Genomic DNA, 26,788 nt, shown 5'->3' with positions numbered 1-26,788 from the left:
GACCCCCGAGGCCTGCACAGGAAAGACAGCTCGACTCTGTCACGGCTGAAGCCTCAGGCCCATCCAGGCCCCAGGGACAGGCCTGTGGAGATGATCAGAAGAGGAGTTCTGAATTGACTAACCAGTATTGGATGGTAATAGTGGATTTTCCCAGGAACACTGTCTCTAGATTTTCACCCTTCCCTTAGCCTTTTTTTTTTTTTCTTTTTGGGTCACACCCGGAGATGCACAGGGGTTACTCCTGGCTCTGCACTTTACTCCTGGCGGTGCTCAAGGGACCATTTGGGTTGCTCAGATTCGAACCCGGGTCGGCTACGTGCAAGGCAAACGCCCTACCCACTGTGCTATCACTCCAGCCCCACCCTTAGACTTATTAGCTTACTTAAGGATTTTTTTTTCAGTCATTAAGAGTTGATACAGTTCTTCCTCTCACTTCCAAGTTTTAAGATTCAGCTACAAGTGCTGCTGTTCTGAAGGAGAGAAAAGTAGAATTTTATCTAGAATTTTATGTAGAATAATATCACTCAGTAGCCTTCTCAAGTGCTGCTCTTTGTTAAGGATTCACAGAGGCAGGCATTGATCCTGGAAGTGTTTTGAAACCTTTCCAGCACTCTCCTCTTTTCCCTTCCTGGAGAACACCTGGCTTGTCAGGGTCACCTTGACTCAAAGTTTCTCCCTAGCCAAGCAAGCAGCTTTTGGCCACCATGAAGCACCTTCCAGGCCTTGGACATTTTCGGTCTTTTTAAAATACTGGTTCATGGGGCCTGAAGCACTAGTACGGCAGGTAGAGCTCTCACCTTACATGCAGGTGACCTGCATTCGATCCCTTACCCCCCGCCATAAGGTCCCTGAGTACCACCGGGTGTGTCCCCAAAACAGGGGAAAATATTAAAATTTAAAAATAAAGCAGGGGCTGGAGCAATAGCACAGCAGTAAGGTGTTTGCCTTGCACGCGGCCGACCCAGGTTCGTTCCCCAGCATTCCATATGGACCCCAAGCACAGCCAGGAGTAATTCCTGAGTGCAGAGCCAGGAGCAACTCCTGTGCACCGCCAGGTGTGACCCAAAAAGCAAAATAATAAAATTAAAATAAAATAGATTTGTGATGGACTTAAGTTTGCCGTTGGTCTGACAGCATAGCCTCCTGTCTGGGTCCACGCCTGCAGCTCCAGTCTGGCTTGTAGCCCTAAGAGGGATGTGTAAAGTGTGGGACCGACATTCCTGCTTACATATGCACAAAGAGAGTAGGGAACTTCACCCCACTTCTCTCAGTGTCCTGCCCTGGGCAGGGTGGGGGTGGTGGTGTCTGAAACACAGGTGGTGTCTTCTCTCTGCCTTTTGCACTCGTGCGTTTGGGCTTCGTGATGTACCTACAACATGTTTAAATAGCAAAATGAAGAAGTGCCCAAGTAATGGAGCTTCCCCGTGGCCCTTCCCGACTGTCAGTGTTGTCAGGTCTGTTTTCATGGTACAGGAAGCTGGTAGAGCACCTGCCCGAGCACCCCCTGCGTGCCTGCAATCCCGGGGTGCAGCCGGAAGTGTGCGAACCGCCAGCAAGTGTGTGCAGCCCTGATCTTCACAAAAGCAATGAGAGGGGGCGCAGGGCAGTAAAAAGGGAAAAGGGGCCAGAGCAATAGTCCAGCAGGTAGTATTTGCCTTGCACACAGCAGGTCCAGGTTTAATCCCCGGCATCCCATATGGTCCCCCAAGCACCCCAAGGAGTAATTCCTGAGTGCAGGGCCAGGAGTAACCCCTGAGCATCGCCAGATATGACCGGGAAAGAAAAACAAAGGGTATCTCTAGTCAGCAGGCCACATAGGGTCCAAAGTTCCCAGGAAATTCCAGAATAATTCTTGCGGTGTGGGGTGCTTTTCAGAGGGAATTCTCAGAATGGGAAAAACAACGTAGGTAGTGGTAAAGACATATGTACAAAAATAAGGATTGTTTGTTATTGGTAAGTGTCCACTTGCTTTCTTTGCTTCTAAATGTGGTTATTTGTTTATTTTGAAAAAGGTATGGTTTCCGGAAGCCACCATACATAGAGCTGAAAGCTCGGCCAAAACTTGGAGAGAGAGAAGTGACTTTAGTTCACGTGACAGACTGGATAGAGAAGAAACTGGAGCAAGAGTTTCAGGTATACCCAGACTATTAACTGGCAGGTCACTCCCAGCGGGCTCTGCGCTCGGGGGACCAATGGGGTTCCAGGGATTGGACCCTGGTCAGCCAAGTGCAAGGCAAATGCCCAACCCACTATGCCGTGGCAGCTCCAGGCCCATCAAGCTTGCTTTTCAGCATTCCGCTTGAGGTGATCTCAGTGTCCCCGAGGCCTTGAGACTTCTTTCCTATTTCTGGAGAGCCACACCCCGCAGTACTCCAGGCTTTGATTCTGGGATTGAACCTGGGCCTTCGGTAAACAAAGTGATGGTTTGCAAAGCGATGGCCCATTGAGCTTTCTCCCCAGCCCCTAGCCTATTTCCCCTCTGGGACCTGGAAGAACAACTTCCTAGCCACCGGAACTTTGACTTTATCATTTCATGGGAAACATGGGGGATGACCTGGCGGTAGTGATCAGATCCCACTGTCTTTCTTTGTGCTTTTTCTTTGGGGGTGGAAGGGGGCGCGGCACATCCTACAGTGCTGGTCGCACTGGCAGGGCTTATGGGCCCCTCTGTGGTGTGCCAGGGATCAAACCCAGGTCAGCTGCCCAAAAGCATAAACCACACTGTACCCTCCAGCGTGGTTTATGCTTTTGGATGAGAGCACTACTGAGGATTAAAAGCAGAGCTATAGCCACTTGCATAAAATGTGTTTGTACATAGGCACAGGGCTGTTGAGTCACTGCTGATTACTCTTTCTGTAGTAGGATTTCTTTCCTCTGTAGATTTATATGGTCCTGGTTTTTTTTGGAGGGAGAGACTTTACTAGGATTATATTTATTACCGGGACTTAAATGGGTAAATTCATTTGGAATGTGTTCAAAAAAATTTAAGACAATCCTAATAGTGGATAGTAGGGGCTAGAGAAATAGCACAGCGGGTAAGGCACTTTGCCTCGCATGTGGCCATCCCTGCTTTGATCCCTGGCATCCCACACGGTCCCCCAAGCACCACTGGAGTAATTCCTGAATGCAGAGCCAGGAATAACCCCTGAGCATTGCCCAGTGAGGCCCCCCCCAAAAAAAAAAACAAAAAGTAGATAATTATTCATGAGTAATCATACTGGGTCCATAAACTCAAGGGCTGCTTCTGCCTCAAGCTGACTTAACTTCTTGTACTCATGCACTGATGATTCCACTCCCTGAAGTCCAAAACATTTAGAAAAGGAATTTGTGTAGACTATGCGAGGAATGTGTTGCCCAGTGCTTCTTGACCAAACATTCTTCCCTGTGGTTGCTCTCTCCTTACAGAAAGTCTTTGTCATGCCAAACATGGACGATGTTTATGTCCCCTTAATGCACTCGGCCATGGACCCTCGCTCTGCGTCCTGCCTCCTGAAAGACGCGCCTGTGGAGGCGGCTGATGAACTCTAAGGGGCGAGGCACTGACGGTCCCAGTATTCTGACATCTAGAACGGGTGGGGTCCTCCGTGACCATCTGCGCCATAGCACTGGCCTCTCCTTGTGCCACAGCTTCTGCCCTCTGCCCGCTGGTGCCCATCCCACTGTGAGGTGTCACCCTGCACCCCATTTGCACTGCCTGCCAGAGCTTTGGCTCCATCGAGGAGACTGCGGGTACACGCTAGGGTGCGCCCAGGGCTCACAGGTCAGACAGTGGCCTGTCTGCCAGGCTTGGTGGCTGCATAAAAGCACATGAAGAACAAAGCCGTACAACTAGAAGCTCCCGGGGACTCCTCCAAAACTTCTCCTGACAGCAAGTGCACAAATGGTATTTCTCACCTCTGGGTTTGGGGTGGCTGCCCTCCACTCTCCCGGGAGTGGCGGTAGGGTGGGGCAGGGGGTGGAGTGTTCCGGATCAGTGAGATCCGGAACAATTTTCTCATGCTCAAGTGTGCATTGTGGGAGCAGCCATAGAACACACAGGTACACTAACTGGGATGGGAACTGTGGGCAAAGCCATGAGATCAAACCATTCCAACAGGCCTTTTACCAATGAGGTACCATCACCTGGTCGCTAATTCCAAATGTTTTCCCGAGACTCATTTGTGAAAATGTCTAACACTGCACATGGCAAGGGAAGTGGGGTGGGGACACAAAGCCAGAGCCAGTCTCCACCTGACATTTCCCCCATGCTTCATAAGACTAACCTTATGGTCTGGATTCTGTGGGCAGTTTCTATTTCTGATGGCCAAAAGGGAAAACTCTAATCACCAAGGTTGAGTCGTCAAGACCCAAGTTTGCTTGACTTTGAACACTACATTTATCTCACAATGTGTGACCTTTTCACGTTGCCAACTTTCTTTCGTGCATTTGTGTCATAATGTAGTTTACAAGTGTGAGAGCTCCAGTCATTTGATTTGCATTGAAATGTCAAAAAGAAATCCTTTAGAACTGCATTCAACATCAAGATTACCTTGGCTCTTTTGGTAATTTACATCTGTGGACAGCTAATAATGGTTTTTTTAAACAGCACCTTGCCTGAATGACTTTAAAGAAATTAATATATTGAAAAAAGTATATTTGAACCCTTCCTTGATTCTAATTGTACCATTAAAACATGACTTAAATCAACTGACCATTCCATTGGGTGTACTGTTCTTAATTCCTTGTTAGTTGGGTGACATTTTACTTCCAAGTCCACATGTCTGTTCACCGGGCCTAACTACTGTGCAGTAACTGGAGGCAGGGAGCCGGCTGCATTTACCCAGTAGTATCTGGGGATCTGCAATCCCTCACATGGGCTGCTAGACCAGAACCTAAGTGATTTGTGCTTGAAACCTACTCGCAGCAGGGCATGAGGTGGCAGCAGCCTCTACAGTCCCTTAGCGATTCCTGCGGGGCAGTCAGGCCGGCCTTTTCGAGCCCAAGCAATTTACACCCTTACCTGCCTAACACCCGAGCACTGAGTGAGCACCACTCTAACTCGCTCACCAAGCCTGCATTTAAGAAAAGCGACCCAGACCTTCCACCCCCCAGTACCTCGTGGCCACGAAGGCACGCACTGAGTTACTTGTATGGCACCCTGCGTCGTAGAAAACGACTTCTCAGCTACCCTGTTAGCGTGAGCTGTTTAAACTGACGAACACGAGCTCGGGAAAGTTGAATCGCACTCGGGCCGCAAAGCCCAGCGGGCAGGTCCGTGGCTTGCACCCACCTGGCCGGATCCCCCAAGCCATACGCGTGCGGGCCCTCCCCCAGGGGGGGTTACCGGACACCCAGACCCAAAGCAGGGCGGCGTGTCGCTCGCGGTTAAAAGGGCCGCCGGCGAGGGGGGCTGGCGGCCCCAGTTATGCGCGAGCCCGTGCTCTGGCGCTGCAGCCTGACCCCCGGGGCCACGCGCAGGCGCCGGGGGCTCAAAGGCAGCGCGGCGCGACTCACGACGCGACACCGAGGCTGGGATCAAAGCTTTTTATTCACCGGGGGCGTGTGGAGCGGGGGGGGAGGGGGTGTCTTCTGGGGAGGGGCGGAAACCGACGTCCTCGGCCGGCGGGATCTGCAAAAGACAAACGGGACGGCGTGAGCGGGCGCCCGGGGCCTCGCTCCTCCCGGCCGCAGTGGCGGCCGCGGCCCGGCTCAGACTTCTGTTCGCATCACCAGCATCAGCAGTCTAACACGTGCTTTGATTGGAATGTCATCACGGCAGGCCGCTGGTGGCCGACCCCCGCCCCGGGCCAGCCGGCCACCGCGCAGCAGCAGGACTCACCTCCGCAGAGCCGCAGAAAGGACGAGCGCGCTGTACGGCCCTCACTTAAAAGAACAGACCGGACGTGGTAGGGCGGGCTTTCCCACTGCTGACCAGTAGCGATTCGACTTCCGGACACGTGCACAGAAACTGACTTCGTGATTGGCTTTCTCTAGTTGAGTCCTCCAGAGTCTAGAGAAGTCACGTAATAACCATAGAGATATGTCAACTAAAGCTTGGGAGTGACGTGATCTCTTCCCAGCCTTGCCGATTTTCGTCTTCTCTGTTGCCCCTTGCTAATCAGTTCAACTTTTTGCAGAACACGAAAACTTTACAAACAGCAGGAGGCCACAAATGCCTGTCTTGTTTGAGATATTCTGTGCCAGAAACTAGGCTAGGAGCTGAAGAAACCTGAACAAAATTAAGCTGAATTCAAATAACCACTTGAGAAAAATCTTGTGTTTGAAATTAAGCAGGTGAGCAAACAAATGCCGACTTTGTGACACATTTGTTCCATATCCTGGTCACTTCTCTGAATTTCCATTTCTGAAAAATAGGTATATTCCCCAAAGCTGTGACGATTAAATGAATGTCAGTTTTAGCTCATTTGGGAGGTGAACTCTGAATTGCAATACTTTAATAAATGCTTAAATAAGGGGCTGGAGTGATAGTATAGCTGGTGGGCGTTAGCCTTGCATTAATCCCTGACACCCATATGGTCCCCCGAGTGATCCCTGGATGCAGACCCAGGAGTAAGCATCACCTGAGCATCACCAAGTGTGACCCCCAAACCTAAATAAATAAAGGAGACAGATTCAGAAGGTACTTTTTTCCCTTTCCACGACAACCTGAAAAAGACGACTATAGGGATGAAAATCAAGGTTTCCAAGGACTGGAACTGTAGGAACGCTTGCCTATAGCCAAGTAAGGGCATTCAATAGAATGCTTTTTTCATGATTATGGTGATTCCATGCACGTGTCAAAGCTTATAGAACTGTATCCCTAAGAGATTTTATTTTACTGTATAAAATTTACAAATAAAGGTTTCATTATTATTATTTGCTCTGTATATTTGGGGCTATACTATCCAGCTCATTATGGTTTGTGACTGCTATTTCCCCATGGACTTGGGTGGGGAGGTTGGGGTCACACCTGGTGATGCTCCTGCCTTCATGCTTAGAGGTCATTCTGAGACCAGATCTGAAATGTCCCAAGCAGACACGAGCAGCTCGGCCAGATAAAGACTAGAACAGCCCATTTTGTGAGACCAGCCTGACCTTAGTCACTGCTTGTCTCAGGAACTGATAGGCTAAACTTCCCAAGGTGAGTTTCTACTTTCTTTAAGGCAAGCTAGTTTCTCCTTAACGGTCCTGAGGGTTTGGTTTCCTAAGGAACCAAACTTTTCTGCTTTCTCTATTTAAGGGAAACTGGTCTCCTTATCGGTCCTGAGGGTTTGACACATGCGTGGGATCTGTTCTCTACCCTCTGGTTCCTAACCCCTGCATGCTCTAAAGTTGGAGCAGGGTTCTTAGGGACCCTGCTGCCATCTCTGAAACTGGTCGTTTGGAGGTGGAGGCACCCTTCACTCTTCTAGCTACTGCGTTACCCATTTGTAGTTTCATTGCCATTGAGGGGAGGAAGGTTTGGCCACACCTGCCGATGCTCAGGGCTTACTCCTGGCTCTGTGTTCATAGATCATTTGTGGTGGTGCTTGGGGACCGTAGGTGGTGTCAGGGCTCAAACCAGGATCAGCTGAGATCCAGGCAAGTGCCTTAACACCTGTACTGTCTCTCCTGCCCCATGCTTATTGTTTTGTTTTGTTTTAGTTTTGGACCATACCCAGCGGTGCTTTGGGCTTACCTAGGTTCTATGGACTGGGGTCACCCCTGGGGAATTGAACCTCAGTCTGCTGCATGCAAGACAAATGCCTAAATCCCTGTACCACTTCCCTGGTCCTGCTAGTTGTGTCAAAGAAGGGGAGGTTTGGACCACACCTGTCAGTCCTCAGGTCTTACTCCTGACTCAGGAAACATATGCAGCCCCAAACAGCACTGTGATAGTACTTCCCCGTGTCCCACCCCCCACCCCCCACCCCGCCCAGGGGAGGGTCACACCCAGCAGTGCTCAATATTTTCAAAAATAGATTTCTTGCAGTCAGCAAGTGAGGTGTTTGTTTGCCGTGCACACAGTTGCCTTGGATTGAATCCTGTACACTGCATGTGGTCACTCTCATTTATCCCTCACTCTGAGAATAATTGGAGCTCCCTTTACAGAGCTCCCACTGCAGGAGGAAAAGGCACTTTGTATGCTTTAGCATGAATTCTTTGGACAATCCTGAAAGGAAATGAATATTAATTCAGGAGGGGGGCAGGAATATTTTTCTCCCTCTTATTTTGCAAGCTTAAATTCTCTAGCAGACCTGAGTGATAGCACAGCGTTTAGGGCATTTGCCTTGCATGTGGCCAGCCAGGGTTCAATCCCCAGCATTCTATATGGGCCCCCAAACACCGCCAGGAGTGATTTCTGAGTGCAGAGGCAGGAGTAACCCCTGAGCATCGCTGGGTGTGACCCAAATAAGGAAAAAAAAATCAAATCTCTATCAGAGTGCCAAGGCTTTGAGAGATTAATCTGTGTACACTGCCATGATAGCCAAGCAGAGCTGGAATTTGAACTCACTGCAGAGTTATGAGAATCATTGTACTATGCGTCCTCCCAAAGGTGGTTCTTTGGAAATTTTTTGTTCAATTTTTGGGCCAGAGAGATTGTACACTTGTCTTCTACGTGGTTGACCTGGGTTCAGTCCGTAGCATCCTGAGCCCTGCCAGGAGTGATCCCTGAACAGAGCCAGGAGTAACCCCTGAACACTGCTGGGTGTCACCCCCCAAGATTTGTTTAAACATTTTTAAATGTTAGTGACTGTGACTCACAATACTGTTAGTGAGGGAGTTCCAGGCATGCAGCATTTGAACCCCACACCCTCCTCCAGAGGGTCCACTCCCCTTCACCACTATCTCAGGTTGCCCTCCTGCACCCCAATACACCCTTTGAAGCCCTGCTGTCTCCCTACCTTGGTAAGCTCAGTTCTGTAGAATATATCTCAGGTTCTACTGGCCATTTGTTATCCCATTATTATGTTTCTTTATATATTATGTTTCTTTACCCCACATATGTGAGACCATTCTGTATCTGTCTTTCTTTTTTTTTTTTTTTTTTTGCTTTTTGGGTCACACCCAGCGATGCTCAGGGGTTACTCCTGGCTTTGCACTCAAGAATTGCTCCTGGCAGTGCTTGGGGGACCATATGGGATGCCAGGGATCGAACCCAGGTGGGCTGCGTGCAAGGCAAATGCCCTACCCGCTGTGCTATCGCTCCGGCCCTGTATCTGTCTCTCTTCTAACTTCACTCAGCATGATCCTTTCCAGATCGATCCCGTAGTGAGAACTGCATGTGTTTGCCTTTCTGACAGCTGATTTTGTTCCATTGTGCATGCTGCATCGTTCCTTTACACACTCATCTGTTCTTGGACATATGGGTCATTTCAGATTTTGGCTGCTGTGAGTGGTGCTGCAATGAAATAGGAGTACAAATGTCTTTCTCTGAATAAAATTTGGGGGTCCTTGTTTTGTTTTCTTTTTTTGCCTTTTGGGGCCATATCCAGTGGTTTTGCCTCTCAAAAAGGAAAAATTCTCTTATGGCTTGAATTTGAGTCAGTTTGGGTACCAGCTTACCCTTGGAGTCAAGTTAAGGTGGTCTGATGGGCTTGTTTATTGCTATATAGCAAACCCACTCTCACTCAGCTTCAAACAATTGCTATTACAGTCTCTCTCTCTGTCTCTGTCTCTGTCTCTGTCTCTCTCTTTCTCTCTCTCTCTCCCCCCTCTCTCCCTCCCTCACTTTCTCATCTCTCTCTCTCTCTCTCTCTCTCTCTCTCATATTTTTATTTTTAATTGGCAGGGGGGTTGGGCCATACCTGATGTTATTCAGGGGTTATTCCTAGCTCTGTCCTCAGAAGTGGCCCCTGATAGTGTTTAGGGGGCTACATGGGGGGGTCAGGGGTTGAACCTAGATCAGCAGCACACAGAGCAAACACCTTAATTCCTGTACTGTGTCTCTGGCCCCCGTTATATGATCTTTCTCTTGAATCTGTGAGTTAATTGGGCACAGCTGAGAGGTTCTTCGGCTCCTGGTGGTATTAGCAAAGGTCACCTGGGGACTCGACTCTCAGATGACAGTTGGCAGGTGCAGGTGCCTGCGGAGAGCTCGGCTAGAGCTCAGAGAAGTTCTCTTCTGCCTGTGGCCTGGGTGAGGCATGGGGTCCTTCCAACCTGGCAGCCAGGTTTCAAGGGCAGCATCTATGTGTGAGTACTCTAAGAGGAAGGAAACGAGAGCTGCCTGTTAAAATTGGGCTGGAAAGTCCCCACGTCACTGCAGAGCAAAGCCAGCCACAGGGCCTGACGCAGGGGGAGGCAGCTGGCCCCATGAACAGCACGAGCATGTAAGGGAGGGGAAGAATTTCTAGGCGAGGGGCCGTCTAGAAAACCAGCTTGTGGGGCTGGAGCGACAGCACAGTGGGTAGGGTGTTTGCCTTGCACGCAGCCAACCCGGGTTCCATTCCCAGCATCCCATATGGTCCCCTGAGCACCTCCAGGAGTAATTCCTGAGTGCATGAGCCAGGAGTAACCCCTGTGCATCGCTGGGTGTGACCCAAAAAGAAAAAAGAAAGGAAAGGAAAGGGAAAGGGAAAGGGAAAGGGAAGGGAAGGGAAGGGAAGGGAAGGGAAGGGAAGGGAAGGGAAGGGAAGGGAAGGGAAGGGAAGGGAAGGGAAGAAGGAAAAAGGAAAAAGGAAAAAGGAAAGAAAACCAGTTTGCCATGGCGGAATAGGATTGCGAAGCCTGGCCAGTGCAGGTCGGGCGGCCCCGCCAAGATTCGCTGTCCCGCTGGTAGTCTGGCCCCAGCTCCTGCTTGCTTGGACCTCCAGGGTACTGACCGTGAGAGCATCCGTGAGCATGCAGCGCGGGGATGACGTACTGTTGTCGCATTCCCTCTCCCAAACCTCCTTTGCTGTGTAACCGCTCCAAATGTTTTCCATTTGGCATTGGCAAGCTCTAACCTGACTCCTCCTCCTCTTGCTGGAGATTAAGACCAAAATAACCCTTGCTCACAGTGCTCTGGCCGGCTCCCCATGGCCTGTCCTTCTGCCTCTCTCTGCCCAGAACACAGCTTCACTCCTGGCTCACTCCACCTGCCCTCCGCCTTCCTTAGTCGCCTCCTCTGCTCCTCTGCTCTCTGCCTGTGGAGACTAAAGAAAGCTCCCTGGGGGGTGCTGTAGGGAGTTGCTTCCTTCCTCCAGGCCTTCCTTCAGACCCCCCACCCTCTTCCCTAGCATAGCACTGGCCCTGCTGTAGTTCAGCACTAAAGCATTTGCCTTGCATGCCTGAGGTCCTGGCTTCAAACTGGGGTAGAGGAACCAAAGGGCCTTGTCTAGGATGTCTTTTTCCCCCTTCCAACCTGACCAAAGATTCGTGTAACAGATACCACTTCTTCCACGCAGCCCTCTGTGCTTTAATTCACCCCCTTTTCCTTCCACCAGACCCGTCTCTCAAACATAGTACTGTCTCTGACTTTATTCCTTTCTCTCGTGCTTTTCACAGTTGGCCTGTGCAAATGGTTATTTCTTTGGTTTTGATGGAAACAGGGACTAAGTCCATAGCCTTAGACATACACGCAAAGCACATGCTCTACTACCGAGTGACAGTCCCAGCCCCGTACACAGGTCACTTCTTTTTTTTTTTTAATAGGTTTTCCTTTTCATTTATTTGTTTACTTATTTATTTTGCTTTCTGAGTCATGCCCGGCGATGCACAGGGGTTACTCCTGGCTCATGCACTCAGAAATTACTCCTGGCTGTGCTCAGGAGACCATATGGGAATTGAACCCGGGTCAGCTGCATGCAAGGCAACGCCCTACCCACTGTGCTATCACTTCAGCCTCACACAGGTCACTTCTCTGCGTGTCCTTTACCAGTTGCAGACTCTGTGGTTCTCCCTGGTGGTGCCAATCCTTTGTAGTCACACGCCCTCGGTGATGTGTGTGACAAGGGTGAAAAATGAGTGAACGAGTGAGTACCACATGAATGAATGAATGAATGAATGAATGAATGAATGAGTGGTCATCATTCATGAAGAGAGCAGCCATGAAGTCACATGGACAGCGAAGCTAAGCGATGGCCAGTATCCCCTTCTGCTCTCTGTGAAGGGGCACTCCCGGGGAGAAAGGAGCGACAACAGCATGGTCTGTGCCTAAGCCCAGGAGGGCGAAGCTGGAAGGAGGCAAAGGAGCAGAGAGACAAGGAGGCAAGACAGGAACTGGCGGCGCCCACCGGGGAAAAGCTCCCGAAGGAAGAACTGTGTGCGGGTTAGCGGAGCTGGCGAGCACCCCGGGACTCAAGAGGGGGGCGGGGAGAATATAGAAGCACAGCCCCTGCGATTTCACAAGAGGAAGAACATTTATGAGGTGCTTGAGAAAACCTTCCAGAGGGATCTGCAGAAAGAAGTCCGTGCCCAGCGGATTAGGAGGACCCGGTCGGTGAGGAGCGGAACACCCAGAGGATGGGCTTTCTGCGCAGGCGCTGCCCTGGCCTGGGGACACAGGGAGCACTTCACCAAGAGGGCCAGGGCTTGGCACGGGGGCTCCCAGGCCAGCGAATAGGGGGTCTGGGTTGAACCGCCTCATGCAGAACCCCCCGTGCCCACCATTGTCTCCCGCCCGCTGCTCTCCCCACTGTCTGCTTTTGCTGAGATGGGGACATTGTCTGTGTCACGTGAGTTCGTGCCTCTTATCACCACGTATTTTTACAAATTTCTGGTCGTGATCAGCATGCCAGGGAGAACCCAGTCTGGCCTCCTGCCTGATGAGCAGGTCCCATTGGTCCCTTGTCATGACGATGAGGACAAGGCCTAGAATAATTCACAACTGGTTTGATCAGACAAGTTCAGAAGTTATACTGGAGAGATAGTACAGTGTGGAGGGCGGCTGCTTTGCATGCAAACCACCTGGGTTCTATCCTTGGCCCCCCTTAGGTTTTTTTTTTTTTTCCTTTTTGGGTCACGCCTGGTGATGCACAGGGGTTACTCCTGGCTTTGCACTCAGGAATTACCCCTGGTGGTGCTCAGGGGACTATATGGGATGCTGGGATTCGAACCCGGGTCTGCTGCGTGCAAGGCAAACGCCCTACCCGCTGTGCTATTGCTCCAGCACCCCCCCCTAAGGTTTTCTGAACCCCACCAGCAGTGATCCTGTGCATAGAGCCAGGAGTAAGCCCTGAACATCACTGGGTTTAGTTTAAAAAAAAAAAAGTTTTATGGATCATTGTGATAGCTCTGTTTTAGGTTGTGCCTTTTAACTTCTTAATATTTCTATGCTGGGCCAAAGATGTAGCTTAGTGGCAAAGCACATGTCTTCCATGCAAGAGGCCTAGGTTCCATCCCTGGTGTAACAAGAAAAAAAAAATTCATTGTATCGTCTGTAAAATAGGGCCACCAATCACCAATAAACACCCACCTCCTAGCACATGCTGTACAGATAGCAGGAGCTGATCCTTTAAAGCACTCTTGCATGCTTGCAGACAATATCAAGCGGTCAGTTAATATTCACCTTACTCATAAGCACTTTTCAGATATATAAGAAAGAATGCAGTGGGCGGGGTTTTGTGGCTGAGAAAAGGTCTTTGGAAGGAGTGCCAGAATCTTCGAAGATCCAGTCTCCCACAAAGGGAAGAGTCAACTTCGACTTTCCAAAGAGCCAAATACTTCCATGGCCAAGGGACTTTTTGTCAATTTCCTTTAAAGAGAGAGCACGTAGAGGAGACACAATTGTAGCTGGTTGTTAGGGACTGTGGCTTCCTTGTTTATGGCTCTCCTAACTGCTCCTGGTCAGTTCAAATGATGGGCACCGTCACCAGCAGCACTGAAATCTCTTTCCAAAAAAATTTCATAGTTGAAATATTGATAAAGACCCTGCTTTTTCAGACATTTTAGGAGCTTTCAAGCATGCCACCCCCTTTCCGGTATTACCAGCTTTCCCTATCACACATCCTTCTTGAAAGAAAGTTTCCCTCTCACTAGCTATCTACAAACCGACTTCATAATAATCGTTTTTTTCTATTTGGGTCACACCCGGCGTTGCTCCAGGGGTTACTCCTGGCTCATGCACTCAGAAATTATTCTTGGAAGTGCTCAGGGGACCATATGGGATGCTGGGACTCGAACCCAGGTCGGCGCGTGCAAGGCAAAAGTCCTACCTGCTGTGCTATGGCTCCAGCCCCTCATACTAATTTTTTTCTCATAATAAATTGTTTTTGTTTTTGTTTTTTGTTTTTAGGTCACACCCAGCAATGCACAGGGGTTACTCCTGGCTCATGCACTCAGGAATTAATCCTGGCGGTGCTCGGGGGCCCATATGGGATACTGGGAATTGAACTCGGGTCGGTCGCATGCAAGGAAAACGCCCTACCCTCTGTGCTATCACTCCAGGCCCTCTCATAATAATTTTTAACTGAACTTTTGGGGACTGTAGAGATAGTACAGCGAACAGGGCACTTGCCTTTTATGTGGCCGACCTGGGTTCACTCCCCAGCATCCTATACGGTACCCCAAGCTTCATTAAGAGTGATCTCTGAGTGCAGAGCCAGGAGTCAGCCCGGAGCATTGTCAGGTGTGCCCCCCCAACAATAAACAAATAAACAAAATGAAATATTGGAGATTGATACAGAAATGAGGCACCAACTCATCATTTCTTCCACAAGAGGGCGATATTTGCTAAAATAAATAAGGGTTCCATGGCCACAGGGATTAACAGGTGGCATTAAGAACCAGCTGGAGCCCAGTCTTGGCTGCCCTGGCCACCTGTGGAAACTGGAAAACATTCTCTGGGCTCTATCCCCAGAGTCTGTACGTGGGAGTGAAATGATGTTGAACATCCAGTTTTTAAGGGTTCTTCAAGTTGGGAACCACTGGTTTAGAGAAGTGAAAATACAATTTCATGAAGTCACCCCCTCCCATTCCCCCACCCATGACATACTCAGATTCTGCTGCCGTCTCTGTTGAGTCTGAATGAACACACACACCTTGGTGAGGAACAGAGTTTGTCTATATACCAAGATCACGACCTTTGCCTTGTCTTGGCGGGATGTTATTTATCGCAATTTCCAGAGCGGTGAGTTACTAACCCTTGTCAGGTCCCTCAGACAGGCAGATCAAGTCCACTTCCAAGGCATCCCACAAACATGCCTCCACTTCTACTGGCATTTACCAGTGACGCCAGTTTTTGCTTTATCATAAGCAAAAAGCTGTCGAAAACAGTGCTTGACTGTGGAGCAAGATTATGGACAAAACTGCCAGAAATAAAACCAGAGCTTATCGGTCGAGCTGCCAATCAAGTTGAGAAGGACAGGAAGCATGTAAACGGATCACGCTGAAGCAAATGCAACTGGGGCTGGAGATGCGGCTCCAGAGCAAAGCTCGTGCCTGGCAGGTATGCGGCCCTGGGTTTAATATCGGTGCTGCAAAACCACACAGTGATATTAATAACCCCTGATGGATGCATAAGAAAATCTGAGAACATCTAACCGTGGAGTTAAAGTCTGGGGACTTGCACCCACTCAAATACATATTTGTGTTTTATCTGCTGTGTTCAGGGTCACAGTGACATTTTTTTATTATTAAGGGGCTGCAAGAGGTCTAGCACAGAAAGTTCCCCTCCCAGACAAACTCTGGTTGAGAAAAATGCTAGAGAAGAGATGGGAGAATGTGATAACAGCGTTCCCTCCGCCAGCCTTCTCTTTGAACTCAAGCACACAGTCTCGCACATCCTGTTGTCAGTTTGCATACCAGACAGGTGACCACCGAAAGGCTGGTCCAGCCCAGGCTGTGAGCGGCTTCTGACCCGTGCGGACAGAAGCCGCTCGCTTTTCCTCGCTTCTCTCCTTCAGCCCTGAGCCTTTCTACATTCAGACAGGCACGGAACATTTCCCCACCTGTCGCCCATTTTCACAGGTGCCAGCATCAGCCCACGCTTAAACTGGTGTGTTGGGTTTCATCAGTAGATCGTGACCCAGAGGATTTGGGTTGACCATGTGCGTTTCAGTCTGAGAAAGCTGGATAGGGGGTCGGTCCCCAGTTCATGGAGACTGCCTTGTTCTCTCAAACACTGCTAATGGCTCCCTTCAAAATCTAAAAAAATCATAGGCTGTCCTCAGAGCAAGATAGGAAAAGTGAGGGTCTTCCCCTCCCAGCCCACCCCTGGGGAGATATCAATGTGGTGCTCTAAATTTTAGTTTACTTTTCTCTTGTTACCAGCCATGTCTCCTCTGCCCATCTCCCGGCTCAGGAGGAGAGGAGAATCCCCCCTCAATCCACCCCCCCACACACACATAAAAACCCAGCTGCAGGGCTCTTGAATTCAAGTTAACAGCCCATAACCCTCAACCAGACCTTGTATAAGTCCCACCCACTCACTCCAATGAGCTGTGACACATGTCACCTCAAGCCTCATGAAATCACTCCGTCAAATGCCACCAGGCCACCTCCAAACACACAAGACCAAGCAGGCCGGTCACCTCCTTATGCACATGCTTATCATTGTTGGCACTTGGTCGAGCTTCACTTGCAGAGGGAACCGGGGGCAGTCGACCTGATTGGAGGGGAATTCCTGAGGGCCGAGAAAGGCATGAAAGAGGCCATCGGCACAGCTGCGGGACCCCAGGGCTGGAAATCCAAGGACTAAGAAGCAGAAGCGCAGCGTTTGCTGGGAGCCTCGTACAGGAGATCGCCACAGGTCACTCTGGGCGCCTCTCCCGGGCTTGCCCCGTGCCCGCCGTGGACTCTGTCGCAGCGAGTCCCTCGGAGGGGTTATGGACCGTCTCGGGCATAGGGAACGCCCGCGCAACGGCCTCCTTCAGCTCTAAGATCAAGGTCCTCGCCTCGATCGATCAGCCTTCCAGATGCCAGACGCTGGGGCTGGAGGTCCCCTCCAGCGGGTGTCGCGCCGCCAGCTGGAGGCCCGGGTGTCCGGGCCCCGCCCCATTCACGGCAGTCCCGCCCCTCTCCCGGCCCCCGGCCAGTCGCGGGCCCGCCCCTCTCAGGGCCCCGCCCCCGGCCCCGCCCCGACCGGAAGAAGCGGCGGCTCCCGGTTCTTAAAGGGCCGGGAATGGGGGTGCCGCCACCGCCTAGTCCGCCCCGCGCCCGCTCAGGTCCCGCCGCGGCCGCGCCGTCGTCGCGGCGACCCCGCCTGCTCCTCCGCCCGCCCGTCCGCACCGCCCCCTGAAGCCGGCCGGCCGGGCCCGGAGGCAGGGCCGAGTCCTCGCCATGCCGGCCCGGCGGCCGCGGGGGCTGCTGCTGCTGCTGCTGCTGCTGGCGCTGCTGCTGCCCGGCCCTGGGGTGAGTGACCGGGAAGCGTGAGGTGGGCGACAGCGCCCGGCAAGGGCCGAGGTCCGGGGCGGGGAGCGCGGCGCCGGCGCGAGGCCCCCGGGAAGCCCGGGCCGAGGTTCCGGCGGGACGCGGGCAGCCAGTGTCCCGGGACCGACCCGGAGTGAGTGGCCGCCCCCCGCGGGGCCTCGCGGGCCGGACGCCGCTGTCACCGGCCGCGCCTCGCGGGCGCCGCCCTGGCCGCCGCCTCGGGGGCTGCAGAAGGCCCCGGGCCCTGGGGAGGCCGCGCCCCCTGCGGGACCCCGGGGCAGGTGGGCAGCCCGCGGAGCCCGGCTGGGCAGGAGACACCCACCCCGGCGGGGTGGCGTGGCGTTCGGGCTCTGCGGCAGCTCTGCCAACGCGGGTGCCCCGGGGGCTGACCCCTGCCCCCCTGCCTCGCGGGTCTGCCGGCGTCGGGGGCACTTCTCGGATCCCATATGGGACCCCGCAGGAGCCGCTTCCCATCGGGGAGCTGGCGCGGGGCCGTGGGAAAAGTTCTTTCCATCCTTCTCCTGGACACGCGTGTCTCGCTCACACCCCTAAGCCTCGCCCCAGGCCTTGCTCCACGCCTGGGGATCTGGGCAGCCTGGCCGGGGAGGACATTTTGTGCGGGCGGACGAGGCAATTTTTCTCTGGCTTACAAGAAGCATGAATTGGTGCGTCTTACCCACCCCCCTCACCTTTTTTTTTTTTCTCTCTCGCTTGTTTGTTTAGGAAAAAAAAAAAAAAGGACGTCCTGTTCAGGATGTGGGTATGGCACTGTGGTGCGGGCTGTTCAGTGACCTCCAGTGTGTACTTTTTAATATGGCATATCATGTACCAGGCGCCCAGGTGGAGCATGGACATGTGTAGCCCAGCATGAACTCCTGGGAGGCTGTGCACTTGAGATCACTAACAGTGCCACAAGAATGCAGAATGCTCGAGTCCGCCTTTATCAAATTCAGGGTTGTTTTTTTTTTCTTTTTTTTTTTTTAGGGGGGGGTCTGCTCCTGGCGGAGCCTGGGATCAAACTTGGGCCTCCCATGTGCAAAATGTGCACTTTTTGGACTGTTTGTATTTTTTTTTTCTTTTTGGGTCACACCTGGCGATGCACAGGGGTCACTCCTGGCTCTGCACTCAGGAATTACCCCTGGCGGTGCTCAGGGGACCATATGGGATGCTGGGAATCGAACCCGGGTCGGGCCTCGTGCAAGGCAAACGCCCTACCCGCTGTGCTATTGCTCCAGCCCCCGGACTGTTTGTATTCTTTAAGGAAAAATGTGTACACACTTGTTATAGAATGTATCTGTTTCCCTTCTAGTTTATTATTTATTTTTGTTTCTTTGGGCCACACCTGGGGGTGCTCAGGGATCACTCCTAGTAGTGCCATGGGGACCGTTTGCCCCTGTTGGAGATCCGGCTTGGGTCAGCCATGTGCAAGGCAGGCACCCTGCAAACGAGGCTGCACTATCGCTCCCTCCCTGTCTTCTAACTTAGGAAGTCCACATTCACAACTGAGGTCAGGGTTTGATGTGGTCTGGTTACCTGCTTCCTGGCATCTGTTCCCAAACTGCACAGGCAGAGTAACCCAGTGCAGGCTGTGGAGCTCCGTGGCCGGCGTGGGTACAGTGTAGCTGGCGGAGTGGAGAGGCCGTAGTATATTGGATGGTGTAGAGGGCATAGGATAGTAGGCAAGATGTAGTGGGTATGGCACGGTGGGCCTGGTGCCATGGGCTTGGCGTGGTGGGCAGAGAGTAGAGGGTACAGTCTCTACGGAATTCTTTGCTGTACCTGTCACTTGCTAGTTTCAAACTGCATTCTTGTTTTTTCTTTTTTTTTTTTTACTTGTTGGATACCTTAGACTGGTGAACTAAAAATAACTATTTAGCTTTTGGTGGGGACTCTCCTCTTAGTTTGTGTAAATATTTCCAAACTGTGTGTGGAAATCCCAGCTCTTAAGAGCGCATGGTAAAATGCTTCAGATCCTTACCGAAAGGTTAGGTTTTTTAGTATGACTGCACCGTAAGTTAAAAGGTCAGAATTCCACTTCCCAAATGATCTACCAGTTAAATTTTTGATTTCCAAATTGAGAATTACCATTTTAAAATGCTAAACAAGGGTTCAGGGAGGTAAATCAGAAGGGAAGACGCTTGCCTTGCTTGCAGCCAGATTAGGTTTGATCCCAGCACCCATATGGTTCCTTGAGCATTGCCAGGACACACACAAACACACACACACACACACACACACATGTATGTATCTATGTATGTATGTATGTATGTATTAGGGCCACACCTGGGAATGCTTAGGGCTCAGGGCTTATTCCTGGCTCTACGCTCAGGAATGACTCCCATTGGTGCTCAGGGGACCATATGGAATATTGGGGATTGAACTCAAGTCAGCCGCAAGTGCCCTATCCACTCTACTATGTGGCCCACAAAAAATGTCTGATGGGTACCTGGTATGCAAAACCCATTCTACTGACTGGGGGCAGAGCGCCTGGGAGAGGGGACCTGCCTGCACCGAGGTCAGTGCTAGCTGTTACCACTCAGAGCTCTGCGGCTCTGTGTCTTGGGGACACTGCTCAGTCCGGGTCGCAAAGAAAAGCACAGGGGGTAGCAACAGGACAGGGCTTGGGGCGTTTGCCTTGCTGGTGGCCAGCCCCGTTAGATCCCAGGCATACCATATGGTCCCCTGAGGAGGGGCGCAGGGGGAAGTGCCTTGAACCTTTCTGAGAAATAAATGTGAATTTCCTCCCTTACCTCAAGGTGCCATGTGCTCCTTGAGTTACAGATCTTTGAGGTCAATCTCCTTGAGGTAAAATCTTTCTGCAATTGTTGCCTTTGTTTGTGCCAGTAACCAGTCATCCTCTTCTAATGTTACATTTTGCTCTGCAAGGGGCCTTTTTGGGTTTCCTTCCTTCCTTTCTCACACCTGGCGGTGCTTGGGGCTTGTACCTGACTCAGCTCAGAGTGCCCTACCCGCTGTCCCGTCACGCTGGTCCCCAGGATTCTTTCTTTCACACTGCTGAGCTGACTCCTGCATGGGAAATGATGTTGTGCCTTCGTCCTCCTCCTCCTCCTCCCTCCTCCTCCTCCCTCTCTCCTTCCTCCCCCCTTTCTCTTCCTTCCTCCCTTCCTTGCTTCTTTCTTCAGCTTGTCTTCTTTTTCTTGGGGCCATACTCATGGCCACAAAGCCGTGGTCACATTCCTGGCTCTGCGCTCGCTCCGGAATCACTCCTGGTGGTGCTCAGGAGACCATATGGGATGTCGGGGATCAAACCCGGGTCAGCCACCTGCAAGGAAAATATACCATCCGCTGTACTATCTCCTGTACTTTTTTCTCTGAGGAGGGTGTGTCCGACCAGCCCCGGGATGAGACACTACAGTTCCAAATGCGCCAGCCTTGGTGCTCCTGAGAGCTCGAAGCTGACTCCTTAGAGCAGCACAGGCTTATTCCGTCCTGGTTTCCCTCTTAGCCCCGAGGGCTGTCCCAGGTGCTGGCTCTGGGTTCTCTCGGTACTCACGGGCAGCTCGCGGGTAGGTGCCACTTCTCCCAAGTATTAAAGGGAGCTGAGAGGCAGAATTCTGTCTTTGGTGGTAATATATGCAAGTTCTCTTATTCAGTCACGGGGAGGGCATTAGACGGGTTAGAAACATTTTGAGCGATAGTACAGCAGGGTGGACTGGACGCCTGCCGTGTACATAGAGGACCCGGGTTCGATCCCTGGCATCCCACATGTTCCCCTGAGCACCACCAGGAGTAATTCCTGAGTGCAGAGCCAGGAGTAAGCCCTGAGCATCACTGGGTATGGCCCAAAAAACAGGTAATGAAGGAAGGAAGAGCCATTCTGAGAACTGGGCACCGCTATGTACAGAGAAACACCGGCGCTATCGTCCGAGATGTGCATTCATTTGGGTTTTTTTTTTTTTTTTTTTTTTTTTTTTTTTTTGCTTTTTGGGTCTTACCCGGCAATGAACAGGGGTTACTCCTGGCTTTGCACTTAGGAATTACTCCTGGCGGTGCTCGGGGGACCATATGGAATGCTGGGAATCGAACCCAGGTCGGCCGTAAGGCAAAAACGCCTACCCGCTATACTATCGCTCCAGCCCCATGTGCGTCCATCTTAACTTGAAATGTCCCTGCATCTCGTTTATTCTGATGGCTGTCACCTGCATGGATTCCCCTGCTAGATGTGGAGGCTGCTCGGGAAGCGCCTGCTCTTGGGGCTAGTTCGACTGCTCCCCTCCACACATAGCCATAGGGCGTCCGTGAGGGGCCTGCCCCCTCCCTAGCCACAGTAGGGCTGCTTCTCAGAACTCAGTGCTCGAAGACCAATCCCTCACCCCACCCCCTGCTCACACCAAGTGACAGTGAAAACTGGACAGGAGGACCCAGAGCTTGGGCCTTACCCGCCTCCAATTTGAAATCCAGTTTTTCAGGCTGAAGACCCAGTAATGATTTCATTTTCATTTTCTTTTTTTTGTTGTTGTTTTTTGTTTTTGGGGTCACACCTGGCGATGCACAGGGGTTACTCCTGGCTCTTCACTCAGGAATCACCCCTGGCGGTGCTCAGGGGACCATATGGGATGCTGGGATTAGAACCCGGGTTGGCCGCGTGCAAGGCAAACGCCCTCCCCGCTGTGCTATCGCTCCAGCCCCTTCATTTTCATTTTCAAGGGGACAAGGGGCAAGGTCGGGGGAGGGCGGGCTTTTTTTGGTGACACCCGATGAGTTCAGAGGTCACTCCTGGCTCTGCACTCAGGAATTACTCCTGGCAGTGCTTGGGGCACCATATGGGATGCCAGGGATCGAACCCAGGTCGGCTGCATGAAAGGCAAACGCCCTCCCAGCTGTCCTATTGCTCTGGCCCTACGATTTTATTTTTACCCCTTTGGTTTTGGGGGATCCAAAGTCATCTTCGGGCCCAACATTTGTGCCTGCTTTATAATGGTCCGGCATTGTCCCTGAAGGGATGAATCAAGGGAGAGGAGCTTCATGTGTCATTTTTAATGGATTCCATTTCCATCGTCACAAATAACTTGGGGCCGGTAACCTAGCAATGTGATTAGAGTGTGATGCTGGCGTCCCAAGTCAGGCCGGTGAATCAGAGTCCGTGAATAATGCACGTGTTGCCGGGGTGTGTTTCCCAGGGCTTGGGCGTCTTGTTTTCCTTCTGTCTTTATCTCTACCTGTATCCCATGTTTGGTGTCCGATTTCCCCGGAACAGCACCGCACCAGACATATTTGAACAAGTGCCTCCGACCAGATATGGGCCAGGGAAAGGAGAGCTTCAGAAACAATCCACGTCTGGAGCTGTGGCTCCGCGGTAGGGCACATGCTTCTCCCCAGGGACGAGGCCCCGGGTTTGCTCCCCGGGGTCCCCGCAAACAAGCCAAAAGCCGTCCTACACTCCCTGCCTGCCTTCCTTTCGTAGAGTCTGAGTTCCTTTCGGGCCGCCTCTGCTTCTTGTCTGATTATGGCCTTTGGAGCTTTGTACCCAACTACAAACACAGCAAGCGCAACAGCCTAGAAACGCCTTCTCTCTCTCTATTTTTTTTGGTTCAGTTTCTCCCACAGAATGTTTCCTAGAACCTTCTAGGAAATGTTCTGAGCACATCATTGTATTGATTGCTTGCGGTAGCTTCTCTGTAAAACATCCTCCACGCAGAACAAGCTGGGCCTTCAGCGGGGGGGGGGGGGCGGGGGGGGCGGGCAGGGGGCTGGGGTCCCCAGCGGCCAGTGTCACTGTGGCTGTCATTCAGACTTGGCCTGCTGGCCTCCCTGCTGCCGTCAGAGGGGCTGTTTTTAGTCTTTCTGTTATTAGAAGGGAAGATTGATTTATTTCCTTCCAATGTTTTATGTATTTGATGCTTTTTTGTGTGATAACTAAGATATTTAACAACCCTCAGGGGAATCATAGTCATTGTAGAATGATTAGAGAGCATAATTATGTCTAAATTAGACAAGAAACCTATGGCCCCGCTCCCTAGTCTTTGTGGGGTTATGACTCACATCCTCCCATTCACCCATTTAAAGTGGGCAGACCAGTGGTTTTTGTTAATACATTCACGGAATTGTATGATTAGCACCACAGTGCGGTGATGTTTTATCATCCCCAGAAGGAACTCCATAGCCATTAAATAGGCCAACCACTATTACCCATGATCCTCCTAGTCCCTGACACCCAAAAGTCCTCTTTCTGCCTCTGTTGATGCTCTGGGCATTTTATATAGAAGGAATCACATGATAGAAAAAGTAGTGTTTTCTAAGGTGCTTCTTTCAGTTAATGTGTTTTTAAGGATTATCCATGTTATAGCACTTTTTTCTTTCTTTTTTTTTTTTCTTTTTGGGTCACACCTAGCGATGCACAGGGGTTACTCCTGGCTCTGCACTCAGGAATTAACCCTGGCCGTGCTCAGGGGACCATATGGGATGCTGGGATTTGAACCCGGGTCGGCCGCGTGCAAGGCAAATGCCCTACCCGCTGTGCTATCTCTCCAGCCCCGCACTTTTTTCTTTCTTGCTCTCTTCTTTCTCTTTTTCTTTCTGTTTTTTTGTTTGTTTGTTTGTTTGCCTTTTGAGTCACACCCAGTGATGCACAGGGGTTACTCCTGGCTCATACACTCAGGAATTACTCCTGGCAGTGCTCAGGAGACCATATGGGATACTGGGAATTGAACCCAGGTCAGTTGCATGCAAGGCAAACGCCCTACCCACTATGCTCTTGCTCCAGCCCCTTTTCTTTCGTTCTTTTTTTTTAAACCACATCAGGCATTGCTGGGGGGCTAGTCCTGGTTCTGTGTGCAGGGAACCATGTGGTGCTGGGTTCAAGCCCAAACTTCTCACATGCAGAGCTGTGATCAGTCCTTTAAAGTGTTCCTCTGGCCCATGCTTCATTCCATTTGATGGCTGAATATTTCATTATTTATGAATTTCACAACTTGATTATTTTTTTCTCCAGGTGATGGTCCCCTTTTTGACTGTTACCAGTAATGTTGCTGTTAACACATTTGTGTACATATACACTGTCACACTGTCACTGTCATCCCGTTGCTCATCGATTTGCTTGAGTGGGCACCAGTAACGTCTCCATTGTGAAACTTGTTACTGGTTTTGGCATATTGAATATGCCACTAGTAGCTTGCTGCTCTACTGTGCGGGCTGGATACTCTCAGTAGTTTGCTGGGCTCTCCGAGAGGAGCAGAGGAATCGAACCCGGGTCAGCTGCGTGCAAGGCAAGCACCCTACTCTCTATGCTATCGCTCCAGTGCATTAAAAACAAAAAATTGTAGGGGCCTTTTTGGGCCATATCTGTAGGTCCCTTCAAATATATAAAATACATCAGATCTTTTATACTGATTTTTTTCTTTTTTTGCTTTTTGGGTCAGCAATGCTCAGGGGTTACTCCTGGCTCTGCTTTCAGGAATTACTCCTGGTGGTGCTCGGGGGACCCTATGGGATGCCAGGGATCGAACCTGGGTCAACCATGTGCAAGGCAAACACCCTACCCACTGTACTATCGCTCCTGATTTTTTTTTAAGGGGTCACTCCTGGCTCTGTGCTCAGGGCTCACTCTTGGCAGTATTTGGGGGACCATATTTCATGCTGCTGATCAAACTGAGATTGGCCACGTGCACAACAAGTGCCTCTTCTCTGCACCCTCTCTCCAGCCCTGCGCCCATATGCTCAGGTGACTAGGGTCATCCTCAGGGCTGTGACGTTGACTCACTGTGCTTGGAGTTCTCTCATGGCGAATCCAGTATCATGACTTAACCGGGTTTCCCCCCCCCCCCCGCCCCCAGTGTTTATGTTTACATAGATATCTGTGCTCCAGAATGAGGAAGAAAAATATTACCAGGTCAGCAGATTTAATGCCGCCGTATCATTCTCAATAGCTGAAACTTTGGGTATACAGAAGTTTGGCCACTCTTAGATAATGAAGCTGTTTTTATTTATTGATCATTATTGTTTTTTGGTTTTGGGGGGTCACATCTAGTGGTCCTCAGGACTTGCTCCTGGCTCTGCACTCAGGAAACACTCCTGGCAGTGCTCAGGGGGCTATGTTGGGTTTTGGGGATCGAGCCTGAGTTAGCCACAGGCAAGGCAAACGCCTTACCTCTTCCCCCATCGCTCAGGCCCCTGAAGCTGTTTTTAATTTTCATCACTATAAACAGTATGATAAGCCTTCTTGTGACTGAACTTTTGAGTACATCTAATTGCTTAATTATTGGGTTAATGACTAGACCTGAAATTTGCCGATTGTTTGCTCTCTTGAAACTCCTCTCCTTTGCCCCTAGGCCATAATGGATGTTTCCTTTCACTGAATTTTTAAGGCCAGTGAAAATGGAATATTAGAGTATTTTGTTACCGTTTTTTATTTTTTTTCTTTTTGGGTCACACCCAGTGATGCACAGGGGTTACTCCTGGTTCTGTACTCAGGAATCACTCCTGGTGATGCTCAGGGGACCATATGGGATGCTGGGAATTGAACCTGGGTCGCCCATGTGCGAGGCAAACGCCCTGCCTGCTGTGCTATTATTGCTCCGGGGCCCTTGTTACTGTTTTGACTATGTAAACAATTTAAGTCTCTTGATGACATCTTATGTACCTGAAAGTCGTGGAGAGGAGGAGCCAGAGAGATAGCTCAGCTGCTAGAGGGCCAGGTTAGGACCCCAAGACCCCACGCCTACCACCCCCCACCACCAACTCCTCCCCGCAGTCCACCCAGCATCTCCAAAAGTGACCTCTGAGCTGAGTCAGTAGTAGCCCTTGAGTATGGCCCCCAAACCAAGAGATAAAAGGCTCTTGAGAAACAGTTTTATTCTGATTTGTTCAGTGACGGTCTTGGAGGCCCTCTGGTTTCAGATCAGCTTCCTAGCAGATGTGACTCCCCCCCGCCCCCCAGTGCCCAGAAATAGCTCCCCACAATTCTGAGCTGGGTTTTGAGAGTAGCCCTCTCGCTGCAGCCTGGGTGCTTTCTCTGGAGTCATGAGGTTCCTTAGTTTGGCCTGAAGACCGCATCAAGATGGGCAGTCAGGGGGCTGGAGCGATAGCACAGCGGGGAGCACGTTTGCCTGGCATGTGGCCGACCCGGGTTCGAATCCCAGCATCCCGTATGGTCCCCTGAGCACCGCCAGGAGTAATTCCTGAGTGTAGAACCAGGAGTAACCCCTGAGCATCCCCAGGTGTGACCCAAAAAGAAAAAAAAGATGGGCAGTCAGGGGCCGCCGTTGGAGGCAGTGGCTCTGAATCCATGCAGCTATTTTCCTGGGAATCTTAAAGTACCACTTGACAATCGAGTAATCCCTTGACTGGGGCTTTTGTTTGTTTTGTTCTGTTTTCCCCACAAGCACATCTAACTGGTTCATTCAAATGAACACTAGCTTTGTCAGAACAACCCTCCCGGTCTGGTCCGTGGTCTGTCTTACAACTAGCTTGATTGTTGTTTTTTTTTTTTTTTTTTTTTTTTTTTTTTTTTTTCTTTTTGGGTCACACCCAGCAATGCACAGGGGTTACTCCTGGTTCTACACTCAGGAATTACCCCTGG

At 51.1% G+C, this 26,788-nt stretch overlaps 2 protein-coding genes, 1 long non-coding RNA gene and 2 other non-coding genes across 6 annotated transcripts in view; 2 read left to right on the top strand and 3 right to left on the bottom strand.

Moving 5' to 3' along the window:
* TEX2 (testis expressed 2) overlaps positions 1 to 4,696 on the top strand; it is a 102,451-nt gene extending 97,755 nt beyond the window's left edge. For both annotated transcript variants that reach the window (XM_055130042.1, XM_055130041.1), the window contains exons 11-12: positions 2,013 to 2,133; positions 3,406 to 4,696. In XM_055130042.1, the coding sequence (XP_054986017.1) occupies positions 2,013 to 2,133; positions 3,406 to 3,528 (244 nt within the window). In that variant the 3' untranslated portion in view covers positions 3,529 to 4,696. The remainder of the gene's footprint in view (positions 1 to 2,012; positions 2,134 to 3,405) is intronic.
* A 653-nt stretch (positions 4,697 to 5,349) lies between these two features.
* Positions 5,350 to 5,481, bottom strand: LOC129404067 (small nucleolar RNA SNORA76). The gene has a single exon (XR_008629665.1). It is a non-coding gene; the product is annotated as a small nucleolar RNA SNORA76 (small nucleolar RNA).
* Positions 5,482 to 5,509: 28 nt separating this feature from the next.
* On the bottom strand, positions 5,510 to 6,838 carry LOC129403308 (uncharacterized). Its single transcript, XR_008629117.1, has 2 exons — positions 5,819 to 6,838; positions 5,510 to 5,608 (listed from the first exon to the last, which is right to left on the bottom strand). It is a non-coding gene; the product is annotated as an uncharacterized LOC129403308 (long non-coding RNA).
* On the bottom strand, positions 5,687 to 5,756 carry LOC129403984 (small nucleolar RNA SNORD104). The gene has a single exon (XR_008629602.1). It is a non-coding gene; the product is annotated as a small nucleolar RNA SNORD104 (small nucleolar RNA).
* A 10,165-nt stretch (positions 6,839 to 17,003) lies between the features above and the next one.
* ERN1 (endoplasmic reticulum to nucleus signaling 1) overlaps positions 17,004 to 26,788 on the top strand; it is a 75,982-nt gene continuing 66,197 nt past the window's right edge. Inside the window, exon 1 of the mRNA XM_055133374.1 lies at positions 17,004 to 17,232. Within this exon, the coding sequence (XP_054989349.1) occupies positions 17,161 to 17,232 (72 nt within the window). The 5' untranslated portion in view covers positions 17,004 to 17,160. The remainder of the gene's footprint in view (positions 17,233 to 26,788) is intronic.

The sequence above is a fragment of the Sorex araneus genome, chromosome 3, assembly GCF_027595985.1.
Source record: "Sorex araneus isolate mSorAra2 chromosome 3, mSorAra2.pri, whole genome shotgun sequence".
NCBI lineage: Eukaryota > Metazoa > Chordata > Mammalia > Eulipotyphla > Soricidae > Sorex > Sorex araneus.
Note: the sequence above shows the minus strand (reverse complement) of the source record. Positions and strands in the feature narration are given on the sequence as shown.